The following is a 22077-nucleotide window of genomic DNA, read 5'->3' on the forward strand; positions in this document are numbered from 1 at the left end:
CTAACAGAGAGGAAGACAGGAAGGAGTGAAGGGAACAACATGAAGGATTGCAGTAGATAATAATAGTGCAAAGTGGAGCTGTATTATTAAATATATTCACATACAATTATGCTGTAAATGGACATTATACTGAAAGATTGAGAAAAGTTATTGCTTTACAACCAAAGCAAGCAGTCTGACCGTCAGTATTTGTCAGAATTTTACAAATAAAGGTATCCAGTTGGAGTCTATAGATATGTAATAGAACATTGGCAGACGAAAACTATGGGAACTCCGCTTTTATTAATACATTAAATTAAAACGCCAATGTTAACTTATATAGGAATTACATTCCAAAAACTGTCATTTGTTCAGAAGTTGTGCTTTGGTCCACTATGCTGCTATCACCCAGGTTTCTGGGTACTGCTATTCCTTAGGCTAATTTGACACTCACTTTTTATAGGCTGCCCACTGTCTCCTATATTTTCACATGTGGCCATATGTATTAGTGGATTCTTCCTATCAGTGACCCAGAGCTGTAACTTAGAACGCTAGCGCCTGGGGCGAGAAAGAAAAATGCCGCCCCCCTAGCCCTCAATTTTAACCAAATTAACCGAAAATATTGCAAAATTGCGCCCCCCCTTCAGCGATGCGTCCTGGGCGGTCGCCCCTGTCCCACAGCCCTAGTTACGGCCCTGCAGTAACCATCTACAGTGTCTCACTACCAGATTGGATGCAAGTGCACCTGAGCCACAGCTTAGGCTGCCACAGTTCATTCCACTATAACTCCAGCTCTCATAATTCCCACAAAACACTGTAAGTGGGGGATTCTTCGTCTTGCCATAGATTCCTGAATCATTGTGCCATCCAGTCGTTCACCACAGACAAGGCCAGGGAATACCTGGTGGGCAGCTCCACAAGATACCTATTGTGACACTGCACACCAGAGACTCTTTGGCCTAGGTATCTCCTATAGAAGAAAAAGAAGATCCAGTGGTTTTAAGCTTTTTGGTCTATAAATATGAGTATTTATTTTACTCTCTTTTTGGCTTGTTATTTCTTCTTAATCAGTCAAAAATTGGACACAACCCAAACGAAGGCATTCAAGGTTGCATTGGGTTTGCCAATTATTACACACAATTGATCAACAACTTCTCAACCATAGTAGTGTCCATTATCAATTTGACACACAAAAATGTTACTCTTGAAGTCTGAGCCTAAGTTGTTGTCTGTTTCTGAAATGAAATGACCTGGGTAGTATGGTCCAAAATGGTCCTTTATTGACCCTTTATTCACACATTTAAAGTTTTCCTCTGTGTACAAGACCCAGACTGATGAGCAAAAGGAAAAGGTCAGCAGGTCAACAAGAACCTGGAGACAATCTTCAGAGTACTTGGTTCTTTTCATAAAAATAACTGGGCAACAGTTTCACCCTTGGACAATTCTATTTATCCAACTACTAGTAATCCACCATTTGCTGGACCTTCCGGCTGCAAAATCAATTCTCCAATGCCTGTCATCTTCTTGGCATGAAGTGGTAGAATCTATCAATAAAACAAAGTCACACCATTAAATTAATGTTGATCGCAAGGACCAAGTTGTCGTGGTTGAAAAGGTGCGGTGTCCACCCACAATCTTCTTCTAGAGTTGAGTGAAACCAATGCAAACCGTGTGAACTGAGTTTTGTAGTGGATATGGGTGTAAAGTTCCAGCACTGAATTTTTAACATGCATTTCTATAAATGTATAATCTATGACTAGAGCTGAGACAATGACAGTCACATCATTCTACTGTGCAGTGAGGTTTGGGTAGGTCTGGTAAAAATGCAAACAGTTTTCAAAATGTTACTTCTCCTTACTTACAGGCGATCTCATAAAGCAGATGACCCATTAAGGTATCTCCCTAGTCCTGGGAAGTGACCGCTTATCATCCTGACAAAGAATGAAGGAGATCCCATTTCTGTGGCAGGGTTTCCTATAGAGAGTTAACGCCGGGGCTAAAGTCATTAAACTCTGCAAATGTTTGTAAACATACAGAAAACTGTGGAAATAAACCGCGGCTGTGTGTTATTCCCTTGAATTAGGGCAATATAACTTAAAGTAGAAACTAGTGAGTTGTGTGTTATAATAAACAGGGGCAAGCAGAGGATCTGGGTGGTGGGGGGAATGTCCAAATGTAGATGGTCTAGTTGAATGGGTTCTATTAATATAATAATGATGGGATATTGTTTGGCATCTGCATAGCGTATATATAAGAATTCAAATCCTGCTCTATAATAGTCAACAGAATACACTCTTATGCAGTTTTCATGGAGAGTCTGCTGATCATTAATGGTACTGTGGTGGTGAGTTTAAGACTCTATGGGCTAGATTTTCTAAGCTGCGGGTTTGAAAAAGTGGGGATGTTGCCTATGGCAACCAATCAGATTCCAGCTGTCATTTTGTAGAAAGTACTAAATAAATGAAAGCTAAAATCTGATTGGTTGCTATAGGCAACATCCCCACTTTTTCAAACCCGCAGCTTAGTAAATCTAGCCCTATGTCTTTCCATTTGGATTCTTGTAGAGCCAATCATTATTTGGTGATCATTAAGCAACAGGTTACTTTACACAGGCATTTTATATATTCATTCTAAAGGTCTGTCATAAAGTAACTACTAACAATAACACACAAGTATCTGTACATTAAACAGCTTCTAGTTGCATTTACAAATATATGTCCCATACCTTTCCTATACTTCCCAAATGTAACATTTGTCAGATTAGTGCAAGTTATTGTTCTTAGATATTATCAGCCTTAAGAAGGATCACTGTCTGTGTCTCAGTACAGTTCACACCTATCAGCTGCTAATGAGCGTTTCATCTGCTAATGGCTGAAAGCACATTAACAATAGAAAGACTGCTTTCGTATGGGCTTGTTCCAAAAATTGGGGTATAAAAATAAAAACACAGCTTTTAAAATGTTAGAACACATCACAACCTATTATTACTTCCTGCCGGTACAATAGATTATATTAGTAAAAACACAACGCATATGAAAATCAAATAGGAAACATATTGAAATACATCAGTAAAATGACTGTTAAATGGCATTAGTTTTATGCATGTTTACGCACTTTCCCATCACATAGGTGTGAACAAGCCGTGAATTCTGCTGTGTCCCAATTCCCAATGATCACAACCTTCTCTTAAATATCTTCAGTTCAGAAAAGCTCTCTAAACTTTCTTCCATAAGGCAACTTGTTGTTTAGGCCTATAGCTCGTTTAACCCTTGAAAGTGGTTTAAATGAAAACTCAGCTCAATAAATAATTATCTTTATTTTACTATTGCTGTTTCCTTATTTGTTTTTGTTCCTTTACACTTGTAAATTTATATTTTATTGATGTACTTTTGCATATTATTTTATATATGTTGTTGCTCTGTAGAAGGCTGCACACCTTTTGTGGCATTAGATCCATCCACACAATGCGGCACAACATGGACCATCTATTGAAGTCTTCAAAATGAAAATGTGCAACACATCATTTTAACAGTGCTGTCAAAATTGCATCTATAATATATTTATTGAAACCATCTTCCTTGACACTAGAAATGCTTGGCTTATGTTGTGTTTTCTTTTACATAAAATACTTTGGAGATGATGAAAACTGAGTTTACTAACGTTTGGCTTTAAAATGTATATAGCTAAAATATAGAGGGTTATGAAATATTATGAATTATATAGAGGGTTATGAATTATTCTTGGTACAAGGGACATAAATTATGTTTTATGTCACAGTGCTTCCTAAATGTCGCAGTGCTGGTTTCTTACAGGAGACCTCGGCTGTAGTAGATATCAGAGTCACTCCATATCTGCCCAAGTAACTTAGTCCTGAAAGGATTAGTCAAAAGGGGCAAAGCTGAAGTTGATGGGTGGGAGAAGGTAAAATCATGGCAGACAAGGCTGAATTTGATGGGTTGGTGAAAGTAGTATAGTGAGGGACGAAGCTGAAGATGATGGGTTGGAGATGGTAGAATTGTGAGGTAGAAAGCTTAATTTGATAGTTTGGAGAAGGTAGATTAATTATGGACGAAGCTAAAGACGATGGGTTGGAGAAGGAAGAATAGTGAAGGATGAAGTTGTTTCCTGTTGGGGTTGGAGAAGGTAGAATTGTAAGGGACAAAGCTTGAGATGATGGTTTGGAGAAGATAGAATAGTGATGGACGAAGCTAAAGACAAAGGTTTGGAGAAGGTAGAATAGTGAGGGATGAAGCTGAAGGCAATGAAATGGAGAAGGTAGAATAGTGAGGGACAAAGCTGAAGATGATGTTTTGAAGAAGGTATAATAGTGAGGGACAAAGCTTGAGATGATGGTTTGGAGAAGGTAGAATAGTGAGGGATGAAACTGAAGACAATGGGTTGGAGAAGGTAGAATAATGAGAGACAAGGCTGAATTCAATGGGTTGGAGAAAGTAGAATAATGAGGGACGAAGCTGAAGGCAATTGGTTGGAGAAGGTAGAATAATGAGGGATGAAGCTGAACATGATGGGTTGGAGAAGGTAGAATAGTGGCAGACAAAGCTTAAGGCGATGGTTTGGAGAAGGTAGAATAGTGAGGGATGAAGCTGAAGGCATTAGGTTAAAGAAGGTAGAATAGTGAGGGACAAAGCTGAAGACAATGGGTTGGAGAAGGTAGAATAATGATTGAAGAAGCTAAAGATGAGGGGTTAGAGAAGGTAGAATAGGCATGGCCAAAGCTCAAGTCGATGGTTTGGAGACGGTAGAATAGTGAGGGATGAAGCTGAAGGCAATGGGTTGGAGAACGTAGAATAGTGACGGCTAAAGCTTAAGGCAATGGGTTGGAGAAGGTAGAATAGTGAGGGACGAAGCTGTAGGCAATGGGTTGGAGAAGGTACAATAGTGAGAAATTAAGCAGAAATCCATGAACAGGCAATAAACCAAGACTCTTTGAAGCACCAACAGAGAATTGTAAATCCAAACTTTGATTGTGCACAGTTTGATAGGAGCAATGGTCTTATGAAGCCTGCATACAGGTGAGGTCTCTTAGCCTCGACTGACTTGACCATTACCATAAGTGCTGATTACAATAAGTGATAAAGAGTGTTGCAATTCCCAGTGTTGATGGTGCACTGCCACCTGTTGTCTGTAGCTGCCTCACGTTAAGCACACAAGACACTTCAGGATGTATGTGAAGTAATTAATCCAACCAATTCATCATACAATAACATTATTACAAACATAGTAGTTTGCTCTCTGAGCCACTGGTTCACTAGTAGCAGATGGGCAAAATAATGCTACTATTGGTGCAATAAAGGAAACAGTACCATATATATTTGTAAATGTACCCCTTATGTTTTTAATGTGAGCACTACACAATGCTCATATTTTCCTAATAAAACTTGCTCCACCTTCACTAGTAGAACCTCAAGAGTCCAACATCTGGTACTCACATGGGCCATAAATTTATTTTCATGGCCAGTAGAAAGGAGTGGTCTGAAACTAAATACAAGATACTGGATAGTTGTCGACGGAGCCTACTGGGCGGCTGTTGCAATATATCCAATCAGCTACATTGCAAACAATGCATTGTCCATTGTTTAATTTCGCCCACTCCCGGTTGTCCAGAGAAAAGTGACAGTTATAGGGGCTTGTGAGGTTGAATATCTCCTGAACTGTGGTGAGAAGCACAGTCATTGGTGAAATATGAGCATTCACTTGTGATCTCCTTTAAAAATGTCCCTTCTGGCTTCTTGTATATTTGCTAATACAGTAAATTGTGGAATGTCCCTTGAACTGTTCAAGCCACCCCTGGAGGTTCACATACCAATGAGTGAGAAACACTGTCATGTGACGAATGCGAGAACAGAATAAATGATTGTTCCATTATATACCAAATTATGTTTCATAACTTTTTTTGGACAAGCAATTAATGTGTAAAGCAAAACAGCCATTCAGTCTAAAAGATGTGTCTGCTCTGCTTTCTGCTATTTAGAATGATTAAAGAATATCTATTACACATAGAATTGAAAAGCAGCATCCAATCAGCAGCGGGGGCTGTTTCATGGTGTAGATGAGGTTTGTGCATTGACGATAAGGATCAGATTTGCTGAGACTTGTGTGATCAGGAAGCATACAGAACACCCTCTCCACCATTATTCTGCAATCTTTCTGTTCAGCCCATATAGTAGGTTCGTCCCAAGATATGTTATGTGCCTGAGAAAACATTACCATGGCAACCAACTTCCGCTGTCAACCTTCCTATACTTGTGTTAAAGTTGTACAGTATTGAGTTACAATAACAAGTGCAGTATATCTAGTGGGCATTGTGTATCAGTTATTCCCAGGTTTATGTGTCATGTTGCCAGGCAGGATGTTTCACTAAAATATGATGGTAACAGTTCTCCAAAGACGAGTTTAATATATGCAATGGAGATTATATCTTTTAATTGAAAATGACACACATCAGCCATAATTTGGTTCTCAACTATACATATTATTTTCTTTATTCATGAATTTGGCTATGAGTATTAGAATATTCTAACCTTGGTGTGTCCCAAAAAAATGAATCATCTTTGTCGACAGGTGTGGTGAGTAACTGGCATAGATATAAAAAAATGTTCCCATGATTCATTAAAAATAAGCTTAATGTTCTAAAAAACAATGGATCAGCCCACAGGTTCCAATCAACATCTGGACAGTAATATTAACCAATTATATAATACAGTGATACAAGCTAGTTCTGAACCTTGAATTCAGGAAAAAATGATGGATGTGTAAGTTTTGTCCTCCCCATACTGTAGTACTACAACCCACATCCACCATATACCTGATATACAGCATAGATATGTATAATGATGAGAGCAGTAGTAAATGTGAGTACAGTACAGGAATACTGTATTGCCAGCAGTACACATATCTATGATATGCAACAAAACATTTGTGGGTCCTGACAAAGAAACATCTTATTTTCTAATGTATAAAGTTTCTCTCCTTGAAGATCTATTTACTGTACATTCAATCACAGGCAGGTGCAGCTCCACGAAGTTTTACATCCTGAAGGCAGAGATTTTTTTTTTATTCTCTTTCAGATTATTGGGCTGAGTTAAAGGGTGGGGCAAAAAAAAATTAAACCTATGCCACACCTTTGTCAGGACTTGTCTGGAAATGAAGGGACTGTGGGGAGACTGGGATATACACAGTGATTCGGAGAACAAGTGAACATTCTTGAGGCATCAGTCAGCCTCAACACACCTCGGAGGACGGGTAAACAAGTGTAGGTGGGCAAACAATTATAAAAAGGAAAAGTTTTTGGGGAGACAGACATAATTTGGCCTCACTTGTTTCCAGAGGTTCTTCTTCTATCAATACACAACAGGTATGTATAGTAAATACTGCTTGTATTACTATACTGTCCTTACTGGGTTGTTTTATATTTTATATCCATTGGCAGTAAGGACAGTATGTTCTAGCTATATAATGAAGTACCATGGTAGAGATATATATCCTCTGGTGATGTGCCAGTCTGTAAGAAGATGCAGATTACAGCAGCCTGGCATGCTAGCTATGGGTCTATATGTGCTACAAATACTGTGGCAGGAGAGCCCAGCATATAAGTGACCTGCAAGGGCAGCAGGTTTATAGAATATGGTTATGCTGTGAAGGGTTAACTTGCACCTGACCTTTTTTTTTAATTCAGTCTATTTTGTTTATTGAATACAGGAAAGAAGTTGACTTTATTACCACTTGTTTAGTGTGAGGATGATTTAAGTGCTTGGTAGACAGTAACAGAGCTCAGGCTGTTTTTGTTTAACATTTTGGATTGGAGAACTTCTGGTGTATTTACTAAGGTGGTGTTATCAAAGGGAGGGAGTCTGTGATTCTGGACTTTTGAACTTGCCATTTATTTTCTCTAAACCTCGGTAAAAGTCTAAGATGGATTATTATTCAATGAAATTATAGCACAAGCTTCTATGCATAGGTTATTAACTAATTTTGTTATAAGTAGACCTATTGTATATTTAGAGTGCAAGCTCTTTTGAGCAGGGTCCTCATTCCTATTCTTTATTCATTGCTTTAATGTCCTGCATGTACTGGTCACTCTGTCCAGCACCGTGGGACAGTTTAGAGTGATATAAATCGATAATAATTACAATCATAGCAGTATTGTGCTCTATTAACATCTGCAATATACCACAGAAGCAATAAACATGTTGGAATTCAATTCACACGTAGCAGATTTACTTAACATTGTGCAAAATGACTAGTTTTAATTTAGCAATATTTCATAATGTGTGTTATTCTGCCATATTGCACCTGATTTCATGTTAAAGTCATTTCTGATATACTGGACAAACATTTATTTTCAGTACAGTGTAAGTCCTGACTCTCACTGCCCTTTAATCACATCTGAGGTTCATTATTTTGCTACTGATAGCGTGATCAGCCTCTCCTTTATTGAACGGCATAATCCAGACTGTATGTATGTTTCATAACCCTCCTGATTTAAAGGGAACGATCACATTGCACAAGTTATTGCCTCCATTAAATAGAGCACCTTACTCTTGCTATAAGCAACTTTACTTATACATGAATTGAAGCTGTGAGCTACAGGCAGAATCAAGTTCACGTATCTGCTATACGTACTTTAGATATTATATGTTGCAGTGATTAAAAGCAAATACGTGTTCTATAACTTTAAAAAGAAGAAAACTTTATACCAGCGTTCAGTGCACATTGACATGTTTGTGCAAGACGACCGTACAGCTAGTGTGATGTAGTTACTGGACTCTGTTATGTGAGAACTGAACGATGTGTTAGAGGTTTGTGCTGTTAGATCACTGCTTTAAAACCACATTCTACATTGTGAAACAGTTAGGCTACTGTTTCTTTCTTCTCTTTCTCCCTAGCAACAAACTGTGTTTGCATATGAGCATAAAACACAGAAATATCAAAAATGGAAATGGATGCATGAAAAGGGCATTGAGGCTGTCTCTTCTGGTAGTTGTGGTGTACACCTCCGAGCAACAGACAATCCAACAGTTATATAACACTTTCAATAATAACAAATATGTACATTATTGTTTTCTCATAAGAAACAGAATATCCCAAAATCATAACAGTAATATAAGTAAAATTGCTTACAATACATCATGCTACTCTAAACACAATCATGTGTGTCATGATATTATTGAAAATGGGCAAGTATTTAAAAATAATAGTGGTGGATTCTATTGGTCGTTACTTAATACTACATGAATGAGTATTCAAACATGGTTTGAGGATAAACTTATTTAAACTTATTTGAATTTAAGTTTCTGTAAAACCAGGGGAAAAAACTAGTTTGGAAATAACTACCCACAACGAATATTCTGGCTGTAGATCTTCTTAAGTAAAAATCTGCTTATCAAGAAAATAATCTTTTACATTATCCATAAGATATGTGTTGTGGACGATATGGTGCGTGATACAATGATAGAACTAACAGTGATATAGGTAACTGATACCAGTTGTTTATACACATCAATAGTATAACAGCTCCCCCTCATATGCAGGTTAGGAGAGGTACTACAGGTCAAGCTGGATGCTTCAACTGTACTTGATTTTGGATTGAGCCAGAGCTGTTTTATGTACATTAGTGTAAGTGGTACTTTGCCAGAAATATTATTGCACTGAGAACATTACAACCCATTGTTATTTTGTTAAATGTGATTATAAACTAAAGTCTAATAAATGTCTATGTTTTTCAATTGCATTATATTAGATCAAACTAGCAATTTGAAGAGAAGTTATGTTTATTATATACATTGATTTTTTAGATCTGTGTGAAATTGATCCATATGTATTATATGTTTATAGTGTAGGCACAAAGCAACATGCAATTTATTTATAAAGATATGAAAGGGAATGACTTATTTCACTTGTAAGTGGTGTATGCATGTGTTACCAGTTACTAGTCTGTTATATTAGTTATATACATTTTCAGTTTAATGGTCATTGACATAAAAGCACACAATTACTGGAGAGAATGATACTGTGGACTGGAAGAAAACAACGATTGTTAAGTAAACCAATTATATTTGGTGAACATCAAAATAACTTTACGTAATGTTTATTAGTTCTATGTTTACTTCAATGCTCTTTATGTAAAGGCATGAAATCCATTTAGTCATAGAAAACTATGGTGTATGGTGGAACAATATACATTTGAGCTGGTTCCAGTGTAGATTAAAAATTAAGCACACAAAGAAATCCTGCTTACGGTCTAACATTGACATCTAACATAAAACATGGCTAGAGGGACGGGCAAAATAAGAATGTAGATCAAATTACTTTGTATTTAATAAAAGCTTGGTGAATTGTGCAGCTACAGGAGTCTGCTAAACTATTATATGGTCAGAACTTCACCTGGTGATTAGTGATGGAATTGCAGTGAGATCTCGAGGACTTCTGACGTCTCATGCCATAATCTAATGTTTTATGTTTCCAATAGCCTGGCTGGTTATGGTGAGGCCTTTTATTTGTTACAAAATGTAAAAAAAAAAAATGGCAAGTTGAACCATCGATATTTTAAACTGTAAAAATGGTGCCACTAAGAGGATAATCATCCACTACAAGTCAATGCATTCTCCAGGTAGCTAAAGGGAATTCATTTAAAACCTTATTAATAAAAGCAGAAGTGTTATTTTAATAATTATGCAAGTATGTGCCTCTTCCGATCAGAGGGCCTTAATGATAATAAATGAGAATAACACTATTTGATTATGAATTATGACATTTATTAGGTAACTCCAGCTCAAGAGACAGTTAAAAAAAAATCCTATAGGAAGCCCAGAGATACTGAGATGAATTATCATCATCATCACCACCAATATTTATTTATATAGCGCCCGCAAATTCCATGGCTCTATACAATTGGGATTATATATTGTGGAGCCAGTATTCCAGTGTATGCTCGTGTCTACATCACCCCATACAGGGGCGCACGGAGGATTGTCGGGGGGGGGGGTTTCTCCCCGCTGACCGAAGAAAAAAAAACAAAAAAAAACCCACGAGAGAGCTGCTGCGCATGCGCAGCAGCTCCGTTTCGCCAGCGCTGTCCTATACAGCAGCCGCGGCGCTGTCTAAGAAGCGTCTGCGGCGGTGCTGTATACAATACAGCACCGCCTCGGACGTTTCTTAGACAGCGCCGCGGCTGCTGTATAGGACAGTGGCCACTTAGTTAGCGCAGGGGGGGTTTTCTAGAGACTCAGAAACCCCCCCTGCGTGCGCCACTGCCATGAGCTTCATTTATTTAGCCAGGAAAATCTCCCACTCTTTCTATTTAGAGGAAACTTTGAGTTAAACCTTGAAATAAATGTTGCAATATATTCTACTATATTATATACATTTAGAAACTCCACTGCACATATGTTACACGTTACACTTTTCTACTAACTAGTACATTTTTGCTTCTATCTTACACTAGAAAACTAAGTATTGAACAGTATCCCTAAATATAACAAAATGATTTAACAAACTTCCCTTAATTGTACGTCATAATGCAGTGTGAATAAGTAAGTGTGAATAAGTCCCCACTGTCCAATCCCTATTAGCGCCCTCTGCCTGGAAGGAGAGATCACTGCAAGCAGCCTAGGAGAAGGAGACAGAAATGTGGGAGCATTTTTTGAGAACTGAGGTGAGCGACCTATCACAATAGCGCTGACTGTTATTGTGGCAGGAAGCTCTGAGATCTGACTGGCTGACAAAATCTCTAGGCATTACTAGGAGAAAAATGATTGAAATTCAGCCAATCGGCTTTGAGAAATGGATACAATGACAGTCCATGTTAAGGAGATATATATATATATATATATATATATATATATATATATATATATATGTATGTATTTTCCCAAGAATTTAAGTAAAATAAGCCTTATACCTCATGTTATTAACTTAGCCCATGGGAGTTTGATCATAAATGAACTGGGAAATACTAAATTAGACAAATATCTCCTCATGAAATAAATCTTGCTGGCTGGGTTTCGCTTTCTACTCAAGTGTTTTGTAAATAATGTACTAAATCTCAGAAGATTTAAGGGATATTATATGGGATAACCATTGTCAATTAGACCTTGAATTCATGTCTTGTTTCAGTAATTGAGAGGAACAAGTAACTGATTGGTAGTATTGGCAGCAGAATGGTCTTGGTGGGAGATCTAGTTGGACTTTCTATGAAAAATGGTTAAATTTTGGCTTTTTTTGCTTTGATATGCAGTTACAGTCAAAATAGTTATAATTGTCGTTTTTTCCCTACTACTTGCATAGTACAGATCATTTCTCCCAGCTTGCAGATTCCTTGTGTGCATGCAGCAACATATTTGGATATACGTATTATATTCATTTTAAATGAACACCTGGAGCACAACTAATTTTCTGTGCAAGGCCAATGTTTCTCAGTATAGAAGGCAGTTTGTATGACCCATTTTAGATACATTATTCCTACGACTTTGGTTTAAGTGTGTACAAAGAAAGTGAAGTCAATGGGGTCCTAACTTTCTGTAGTGTCATATTTATGAAGTATCAAGCAAAAGTGTCCTAATTTATTAAGGTGAGACATTGTTTATGAATAAAATGACTGGACGCCCCAAATAACCATCACAACACTTTCCTGTGGTATCTTATTGATATTCACATGGCAGTGACCAGGTCACTTTTGCTTGTATAAATTGTAACCAAAATATATATATTTTGCAAAATAAAAAACAATGAAAAAAAATCACAAAGCGGAATTGCAAATAAGGAACGAACAAGGTATTAGAACCTACTGAACCTAAAATGAAGGATGTAGGGCCTGATTCATTAAGGAACGTAAGGCAAAAAAAAAAGAGTACATTTTCTCCTGGACAAAACCATGTTACAATGCAAGGGGTGCAAATTAGTTTATTATTTTGTACATGAGATAAATTCTGTGTGTTTTTTCATGTAGCACACAAATGCTTGATAGCTTAATTTTACACTGAAATTCGAAGTTGATCTAGGGCATGCCCTACCCAAACTATAAATCTGCATCACATTTTAAATTTACTTCCCCCTCCCTCCAATGCAACATGGTTTTGCCAAGGTGCAAATTTACTCATTTTTTTTGCTTTACTTTCCATAATAAATCAGGCCCCTTTACATTAAACTATTACTTATTTGATAATCATTCCTACTATAAGTTCCTACTTTTAACATCTTCATGACCAGAACCGTACAATTTTTATTGTCTAGTGCACCCAAGTTATACCAGATATTTTTGTATGTACTTTTTGGTCAAAAGCAATGACATGAATTCATTTTTTAATTTACATTTTTTACTTTTTTCAGTTTCTTTCTAACCTTAATTAGCTTTTTTTTTTCTTCTTGCTTTTTTTTCCTTAACCACGAAGACCTTAAACAGTTACTTGAAGCTCCAATATGTCTCTTCTGTTTTCAGTAATAATGGACCCGATGCAAATTGGATCTACTGGTAACTGTAACAGAAATGACTATGTGAGCATTGATCTATTAGTAATGCATTGACCTGATTGACGTAACCCATGCACTTAACAGGGTCTTTTCTACCCTGCAAGGAAACAACTGTGATGTCACGTGAGGACATCATGTGATTTACTGTTAGCAATGTGGAAGTACATAGCACTTTGAGCATTATGTATCATGACCCTGGGGACAGGAGCCACTCTATGGGGGAATTCAGTTCAGGCGTTAATTATATTACCGTTAATACGGTAATTGATTTCTGCCCACAGTTCCCCGAGTTGCCAGCAGAAAACAACGTTACAGATTACTGCTTTAACGGTAATAATGCGCACTATTACCGTAATATCTGTAATAGTGCTTGAATTCCCTCCTATTGTTCTTGGACCCACCTTCGATCCGGGCTTTATGAAAAGCACCCAAGCTTTTCGCCTACATCTACCTGCTGAATATTTACAGCGCGCACGCAAGAGCAGGTTAAATTGATAGGAACAAAATTGATCGCACTTTTTCTATTATTAATGTAACAAATTCTCAGCACCAACATTTGTTCTCAACATGTTCTAGAATTCAGGGGAAAAAAATTATAAAAATGTTATGTGATAAAGCAAATCTTCCCATCTATCCTCCTTCATTTTGGTGATCTTGTACAGGAAAGGATAATTTGCTTGCTTCTCTGAGCTTATTTAGTTCCATAGAAACAAGTAAACATGTATCATATATTAGCCATTATTCAGTTTCAGTATGTATCAAAGTCTGTCCCTACCACAATGGGCCTGTCCTGCTTTCTATAAAGAAGGGCTTTGCGTGTCACTTTTCATTCCACTTTCCAGCAACTCTAAACTATAGATTTGTCTTCCTCAGAAACACATTATCTTCCTGAATCACATATCATCTTTCTTCTTTGCTCCAAGCTATGCTGTATAAGGGTTTGAATTACTGTACTTCACACAGGATAACTAGGGGTGTTGTATTATTATAATATCTATAGATATACAGGTGTTTGCATGTAAGCTGCCTGCAGGAAAAGCATTTTGTGCAAATTATAATGATCACGCCATGTGTCTGAGGTCACCGACGCTTTCAGTAGTGAATCCGTGTCTTCATTGTTCAGAAATGTAGACTGTAAGCCGAATAAAGCCTGGATAAATAGGATAGACTGTTTATTGCATCTACAGGAATCTAAACTGTTTCAACTTGCTGAGACATTTGGCTGAGGAGAACTAGATTTCTTTAAACCACAACTAATGGTTTAAAATAGCTATACAAGAATACAACTTATTTCTGAAGCTGGCTACATATGGTGCAATTTGGTTGGTGTATACAGTAATTTCTAAGTTGTATGCAAGTCTAAGGTCTGAGCATCTTATTGTATATGTACAGCCTTGCCCAGCCGGAATGTCAATAGTTTCAAGTGGGCGGGTATAGAACATTCTGTAGCCAATCAAAGCATTGGAATATTCATAGCAGCAGGAAATGAGTGTACTGACTTTGTGGAAGGCAGTGAGCTGTCCACTTGTGCGATTATGTTATGTGAGGACAGTGTCATGATGTGAGGAGGGGAATGGTGGTAAGTAGGAAGTCACAGACTGAGAATTAGATAGTAGAAGGAGCAGGGTCCCCCAACAGCACAGAGTAATAATATAATGCTCCTGTCCAGTGATGATCCTATTTACCTCAGGTGTGATTATGGTCCTTCTGCATCTGTAACTGAAACTTATGATAAGTTTATTTTGATTTAAAACAACACTCCCTTGGTATTGCTAAGAGATAAAAGTTCACAACAATGAATAAATATTTTGTCCTAAATGGGCGATTTATGCCGTCATGCAGACACTGGGGGACAGGAGCAAAGGTGCTCTCCATAATAACCATTTACACATGTACTAGAAATAAAACACAAATTCAATCTGGTTGGTTGCTTTGAGTTACAGTAACTTTTTTGACTTCTGGTAGGAAAATACTTTTCCTACCAGAAAAGTATTTTCTGGAAAAGAGCATCTTTGTGGACCTTATACCCAGAACACAGGTGAGTAATTAACGTAAGCTATCGATTATAAACATGTTCAATTGAACTGGTTTAAAAGTCATAGTTCTAAATTACACACAAATGGTTCTACCCGGATTTAGAGGGGGTTCTTGTGGTAGGGGCCTCAAGAAGAATATTTGGTAATACAGCCTTAACTAAAGGTATCTGCAGTATAAAATGTCTCTATACTTTTTAGGCAGGTTGAAAAAAATAATATCTGACATTTTGTAGGTGCTTTATTTCTTGGCTATATGGTCTGAAATATTAACAATAACTAGAACCCAAGCAAGTTCAACGTTCCACACAATCGTAGTAAAAGTATCAATTATTTTTATTATATGTGGCAAACACAAATTAAACAATTGCCCCATCTGGTGGTTGGGAAAAATGCAATAAGACGTCACCTAGGTCAGGACATCTCTGTCCTACATCCAGGGAGGTTATTTATTGAGGGACTCAGCATGCTCTATTTATGGTTGAATTCAATTTTCCATCATTCATAACTCTACAAATAAGAATACTATTGTTTCAAACCAAAACAGAAACAAGACCAGTTGAACAGTAAATTATGCTGACACTATATAAACGTTTATAATAATTGTTTTAAACTTAGATCATTAGGAGTGTCAGAGTTGCGTTTAAATGCAAACTGGCAATTGCATAAAGTGTCGATGTGTAAGTGTGCATGGACACATTGTTTTATGTTGATGTTTTTTATTTTATTTCATGTGTTTTAGGTTTGTATACTTTCTATGAGTTTATAAGTTTTTTTTAAGCTGAAAGTAGTTTTTTTTTTAATCAAAACACAAACACATTGACACTCACACTCTGCTCGCCTTCACTCAGCTGCTCCTTGCCTACACATTTGGTCCTTTGGCAGCAATAGAAATCCAGATCTATTATTAGTTACTTGCAATAGTTATCCTGTTATCTTATTTCGTACATGTCTGGAATTTCTTGTTTTTTTATACTTTTATACCTTTACCAAGAATGTACCTATTTTGTAGACAATTGTACAGTACATAAAAGCAATTACATTACGGATAATGCTGTCCTTTATTGCAGTGTGTGATATAATATCCAATTGTTCCTCACACTGATTTTCCAACTGCAATTAACTAGGCTGAATTAATGAATCAGAGCTAAAAAAAAAAATACACCCTTAAAAAGGATGTGCATCTAAGCAGTGTTGAATGCCATCTGAATGATCCTGCAGCTTTTGGTCGGTAGTGCTTTTTAAGAGGAGGAAACATATGGTTATACATAATGTGGGTTTCAGAGTCCTTCCTCTACGGAACTGAACACTCCCCCATCTCCAAAGCACTCCCTACTGAGAGCAGCACTGCCATTTATTGCTACTTAGATATCATCATCATCAACATCATCAACATTTATTTATATAGCACCAGCAAATTCCGTAGCGCTTTACAATTGGGAATTACAACCTCTTTAAGTAATTGGATATTATTGGATATTGAAATATCAGGTACAGAACATTATTACGCTGCACAAGCGGGAATGTTTTATTCACAAACAGTAATCATTATGATTAAAAAAAAATCCAGTTATGAAATTATGGTAACTAGTGCTCCAACTATTGCTCTTATAATGTATTTAAATATATATATATATATTCCTTTCAGGAATATTTGTATTTCAAATCCTAGCAGGTCCCTAGTTTTCTACTGGACATCTATCAGGATTGATGCGATCTGGATTTGATTTTAAAAAACAATGCTTCTTACATGATGTTCTTGTGTTTGAACCAATCCAATTTAGTTTTTTTTTAACTGAAAAATGTCTAGTGCTTTCCTTAGTGCTCATCATATTGGCCAACTTGATTTTTCCAAGTGATATTTGTTTTTTTTTATATTTTTTTCACTTATTTTCCAACTTTAAGTTTGTGCCAAATTAGTTAAATAGTGTTAAAGGTATTTTTTACATCTGTTAACAAATTCAGGTCAGGTTGTTAGAAAGTATATGGGAAAACCAGAAGTGACCTATTATCACACTGTCAACAGGAATCAGGCTTAGTGGTGTGGACATATTACATGGAATATTGTGGTAATTTTTTCAGATCCCAGAAAAGCTGACGCTTAGGTAGAGAGCGTCATAGGCCCACTGGTGAATCCCAGCCAGCTGTACAGTATCTGTAATCCTACCTGAGAAACCTAAGACATGTTATCTATTCCTAGTGTAGCGGAAGACACAGATTATATTTGGTCCTGGATAAAGAAGTCACAGGTTAATTGTTTATACTTTGAGCTTATTTGGTCACTTTCCATATGTTTGTTATCAGTTGTAGGTTTGTCTTTCCTTATGAAACATATATAAATGCTTATTAAATCACAATTAGCTGCCTAAAATCGATGGTCTCAACACACTTTCCAACATAACCTATTCACCAGGAAAACAGTTGTCTGCTCCTGTTTTTCCCACTTATTTTCCATTTGTCAGTAACTTCGTCTGAATTAATTACTTGATGTTTGCATTTTTATATGTAAAATATTTAAACAAGAAAAGAATAATTCAGACAAAAAACCAAAAACAAAATAATCGAAAGCGAAACTTTTTGTGGCAGGTGACATTTTTCATGGTACAAGTATAACCATACTATATAATCTGCACATGTAAAAGTTGTATATAATTTACTGTATAATACACACAGCGAACACATTCACTTACTGTTCTTCTTTCTTTACAGGGTACTATGGAATGGATAGTATAACGAAAAAAAGTTACGGGGGCGGCGGAGAAGTCTCAGGAAGAAGTAAGATTAATTTATTACTTTTTCTTTTTGTTTAAATTTATTTCGACCAAATTATAGGTGGCATATTTACTGAAAAGCTTAGTTATATAAGCCAAAACCTGATTTACCCGATTGCAAAAATAATTCTGTAGATATTTTTATTATGGTAATATATGCTTTAGGCATTGTCAAATATTCAGCACAAATCTCTAAATGCGTTATTTGATCAAGACATTTATTTCAGCCTGTGGGGTGTTACTGTTGCATTTGCAGCATAGATCTTATGGTCAGATTATGGACCCGCTGTATGAACTGCAACAGCGACACCTTCTGGACTTGTGAAAGGAATTTCCCAGCACGATAAAGCACAAGACGATGCAATTTAATCTATATAACATAAATATATAAAATATATAAAGATACTAGTAAATATAATCACTTACAAATGAAAGGGATTCAAGGACAAATAAAGACGCTGTATTGTTAAAGAATACATGCTTGCTTCAGAAACCATAAATTATTTTATACAAAGAGGGTAACGTGCTGTGTTGTTCCAGATAGGGCTGCTCAAAGTAGTAAAAAAAAATAAAATAAAATGAACGACTCTTGACTTCTGTCTATAAAGCAGAGACATCCTGATGGAAATACAATAAAGCTAATTTACTGATTGACCTAATTATACAATCCCAAGTAAGCCCTTAAAGTTTACCTGTCATGCAATTTTGACAAAATCGTCCTGAGTAAAAACCTAATTGTAATGTACAGTTATTAACACGCAAACCATTAGTGAGAAAAAATAAGTTATAAAACTGTGCCCCTCCTTCTCGGTGCCATAAATGCCTTACACGTTGTTTAATTGAACTGTTGGTAGGAGAAGAAGTTCCTGAGGCACAGAGCTCATGTGACCATGCAGAGCCAATGTGCTGAAAGCTGGCAGCTTCATGATGTCACAGAATGTTTCTAGTTGTTCTGCCACTATATGGGCTGTTTTTTTAATCTCTCATTAATACTCATGAATATTTATAAATATATGAGTATAGTATTATTATTATCATTATTTAGTTTTCCTGAATGTTCAATCTTTCACATTAGACACCGCCTCATTGGGGCTTATAGTATAAATTCCTTACTATACAAACACACACACTAAATGTGCTTAAAACATTCTTGTTACTCATTGGTTAGTAGATATTTCATCCTCCTAAGTAGAAAATATTGCAGACAAAAATACCTTAGTCTAATATGTTGTGCTGTTGTCGTCTATGAACAGTATGTAGGTAAAACAATTAATTTGTATAATAATATTTTTCATAATATAACAGGTTGGAGTTTTGAATTGTTGACATAATTTAGAATTTGATGGTATTCATATCCTTGTCTTATATTATATTATATTATTTTCCAGCCTATACGGAAACAGTAACAAACTCATCAAGACTTGTATCATTACCACCAAGTAAGTTGTCATGTTGGCTATGTGGATACTAACCCTTGAATATACATTCTGTATGGTTTATTTACATTCGGTATGGTTTATTTACATTTGGTATGGTTTATTTACATTCTGTATGATTTATTTACATTTGGTATGGTTTATTTACATTCCGTATGGTTTATTTACATTTGGTATGGTTTATTTACATTCTGTACAGTTTATTTGCAATATCTTAACAGAGTAATGTAATAAAATGTTTTCCTGTATTAATTAAACAGTAAATTGTAAGGATGTAACTATACATTATTATACATTGGAATTTCCACAGATGTTTTGATTAAGCCTCTCTGAAAATACTTCTATAACAATGCAGATTGGGTTCTGTTACATTCCACTGTCTGTGTTTCTTCTACTTTCCTGTTTAAAGGGACACTTTAAATTTGAAGAAAGTGTCAGTTTTTATGTCGGGGTGAGTCCTTCTGTGGGAGGCAATGAGATTGTTTACACACTGCAGGCAGCCATGACAGAGCCCTTGTGCCCCTCCCTTTCTCCACTCTCTCACAACCTCTTCCACCTATAAACTAATGTCGGATAAGAGAGTCCTACTGCCTGCATTATGGAAGAGGAAATGGTGCAGACGCAGGTGGGGATGCAATATTTTAGCACATACATGGAGAGTTTTGCCTGAAAAGATAAGAAGAACCTTGGTGGTGCTTCAAATCGACAGATAAACGTTCTGTACAAATGTTTATATAAATGTATATATCAATGAATATGTTATATAAATCATATGGGAAAGCCTTTACAAATTGGGTGAGCCTGCCTTTAATTATCCTCCTTGAAAATAACCTTTTATCCTGACAATTCCTCTCTTTTTCCAAAATAAACAGAAGGAACAAACGCTAGTGGTTCCAAAATTTCATACCAGGTGGGAGGTGGTGGTATGGAAAAGAAAAGCCTGGTACAAAGCAGCAGTAGTTACATCACGTCCGGTATATCAGGTACGTATTATATATTTATATATTGACCTGTACTCAGTATATCAGCTTCCCTGTGTTGTATTATTATATATGAGCCAGAGTTAAAAGTTAATGCGTGGTATTTTCCTGAGGTGTAGTACCCCATTATGACCTGCAGGTGGTGTATGCAATTGCAGTTTATGAGAAAACTAACTGAAGACTGCTGTCTAAATTCTTCAAAGCTTTTAATGGTATTTAGTTTCAGTAAACTTATTTAGTATTTAGTAAAACGCACTGTGCAATGCAATGACTTCTAGTTGCAACAATAACTTTGGAGTGATACAAGAAACAAATTGCAACAGCCTAAAACATACTATCTCAATATACGATGAATGATGTTAGGTAGTCCAGTGAAATCTGGCAGATGCTGGATGATTAGCTCTGGATTAATAAATAATACAGACCCCATCTTACCTTAGGATGAAGGGAAAAAAAAACATTTTCATTGATGCAAATTAATTAACCCCTTCCTATACAAACTTAGCCCAGTTTGATCAGCTTGGATAACAGCCAGGAAACCAAGAGCATGTTACAATATTATATAACATAAAAACCAAAACAAAGAAAAAGAAAAACAAAGTAGTAGTATTTTTTGGAGTAACCACAATTTTGATGCACAAAGCAACAGTCTTGATATTGACATCATTTAAATTTGAAATTCAGCCACAGGCAGCAGCTCAAGAGGAAATATCAGCACTTCTGGATCTAGATACGCTCAGTCCGGCGGTTCTGCCCTATCAGTATCTCCAAACTCCACCTACGACAGGAAAGGTTACGTTTCCAGTTCCCGCCAGGCGGCTTATGAAGGTAGGACCTCTCCATCGCCTCCATAGCGTTACATACTGTACTTACAGAATACTGATCTGTCTGAAGAAAATATCTTCTGTGAAGGCACAAGTTGCATGACATAAAATACACATTTGCTTTCCATTCTAGGAAGTTCCAGTGGAAATTCATCCCCGGAATATAGCAGAAAAGAAATGGGTATGTGTTACTAGGAAATCTGTGGCACAACATTCAATGTGGAGAATTGATGGGAGATATTATCAATGAATAAAATACTAATCAGAACTGGACATTTAGTGACACCCCAATAAAGAGAGTGTAAAATCAATAATCTGTGAGGACAACAGTTTACACTCAGATAATACAGGGATACATACAATAGAGGATCTTATACAGATATTTTTTATTACAAGATAATTTTCCTATTAAGTTTTGTCATTTTGGTAGTGGCCCTTTAACAGTTTCTTGTGCGTGGGGTAATAACTGATTGTAGGGTAAAGTGTAACCTATATGTTTACTTTTTATTGTACTGTTTTTTCTACAGCGTCTTCCTCAAGTAGGGGTCGTACTCAGAGCAGAGGTA

The 22077-nt window shown here is 36.4% G+C and overlaps 1 protein-coding gene across 2 annotated transcripts in view; it reads left to right on the forward strand.

Moving 5' to 3' along the window:
* The first annotated feature begins 7186 nt into the window (after positions 1-7186).
* COL17A1 (collagen type XVII alpha 1 chain) overlaps positions 7187-22077 on the forward strand; it is a 57782-nt gene continuing 42891 nt past the window's right edge. For both annotated transcript variants that reach the window (XM_075216198.1, XM_075216199.1), the window contains exons 1-7: positions 7187-7354; positions 18210-18275; positions 19660-19710; positions 20580-20690; positions 21372-21515; positions 21645-21692; positions 22039-22074. In XM_075216198.1, coding sequence (XP_075072299.1) covers positions 18221-18275; positions 19660-19710; positions 20580-20690; positions 21372-21515; positions 21645-21692; positions 22039-22074 — 445 coding nt within the window. In that variant the 5' untranslated portion in view covers positions 7187-7354; positions 18210-18220. The remainder of the gene's footprint in view (positions 7355-18209; positions 18276-19659; positions 19711-20579; positions 20691-21371; positions 21516-21644; positions 21693-22038; positions 22075-22077) is intronic.

Source organism: Mixophyes fleayi, chromosome 6 (assembly GCF_038048845.1).
Source record: "Mixophyes fleayi isolate aMixFle1 chromosome 6, aMixFle1.hap1, whole genome shotgun sequence".
Taxonomy (NCBI): Eukaryota; Metazoa; Chordata; class Amphibia; order Anura; family Limnodynastidae; genus Mixophyes; species Mixophyes fleayi.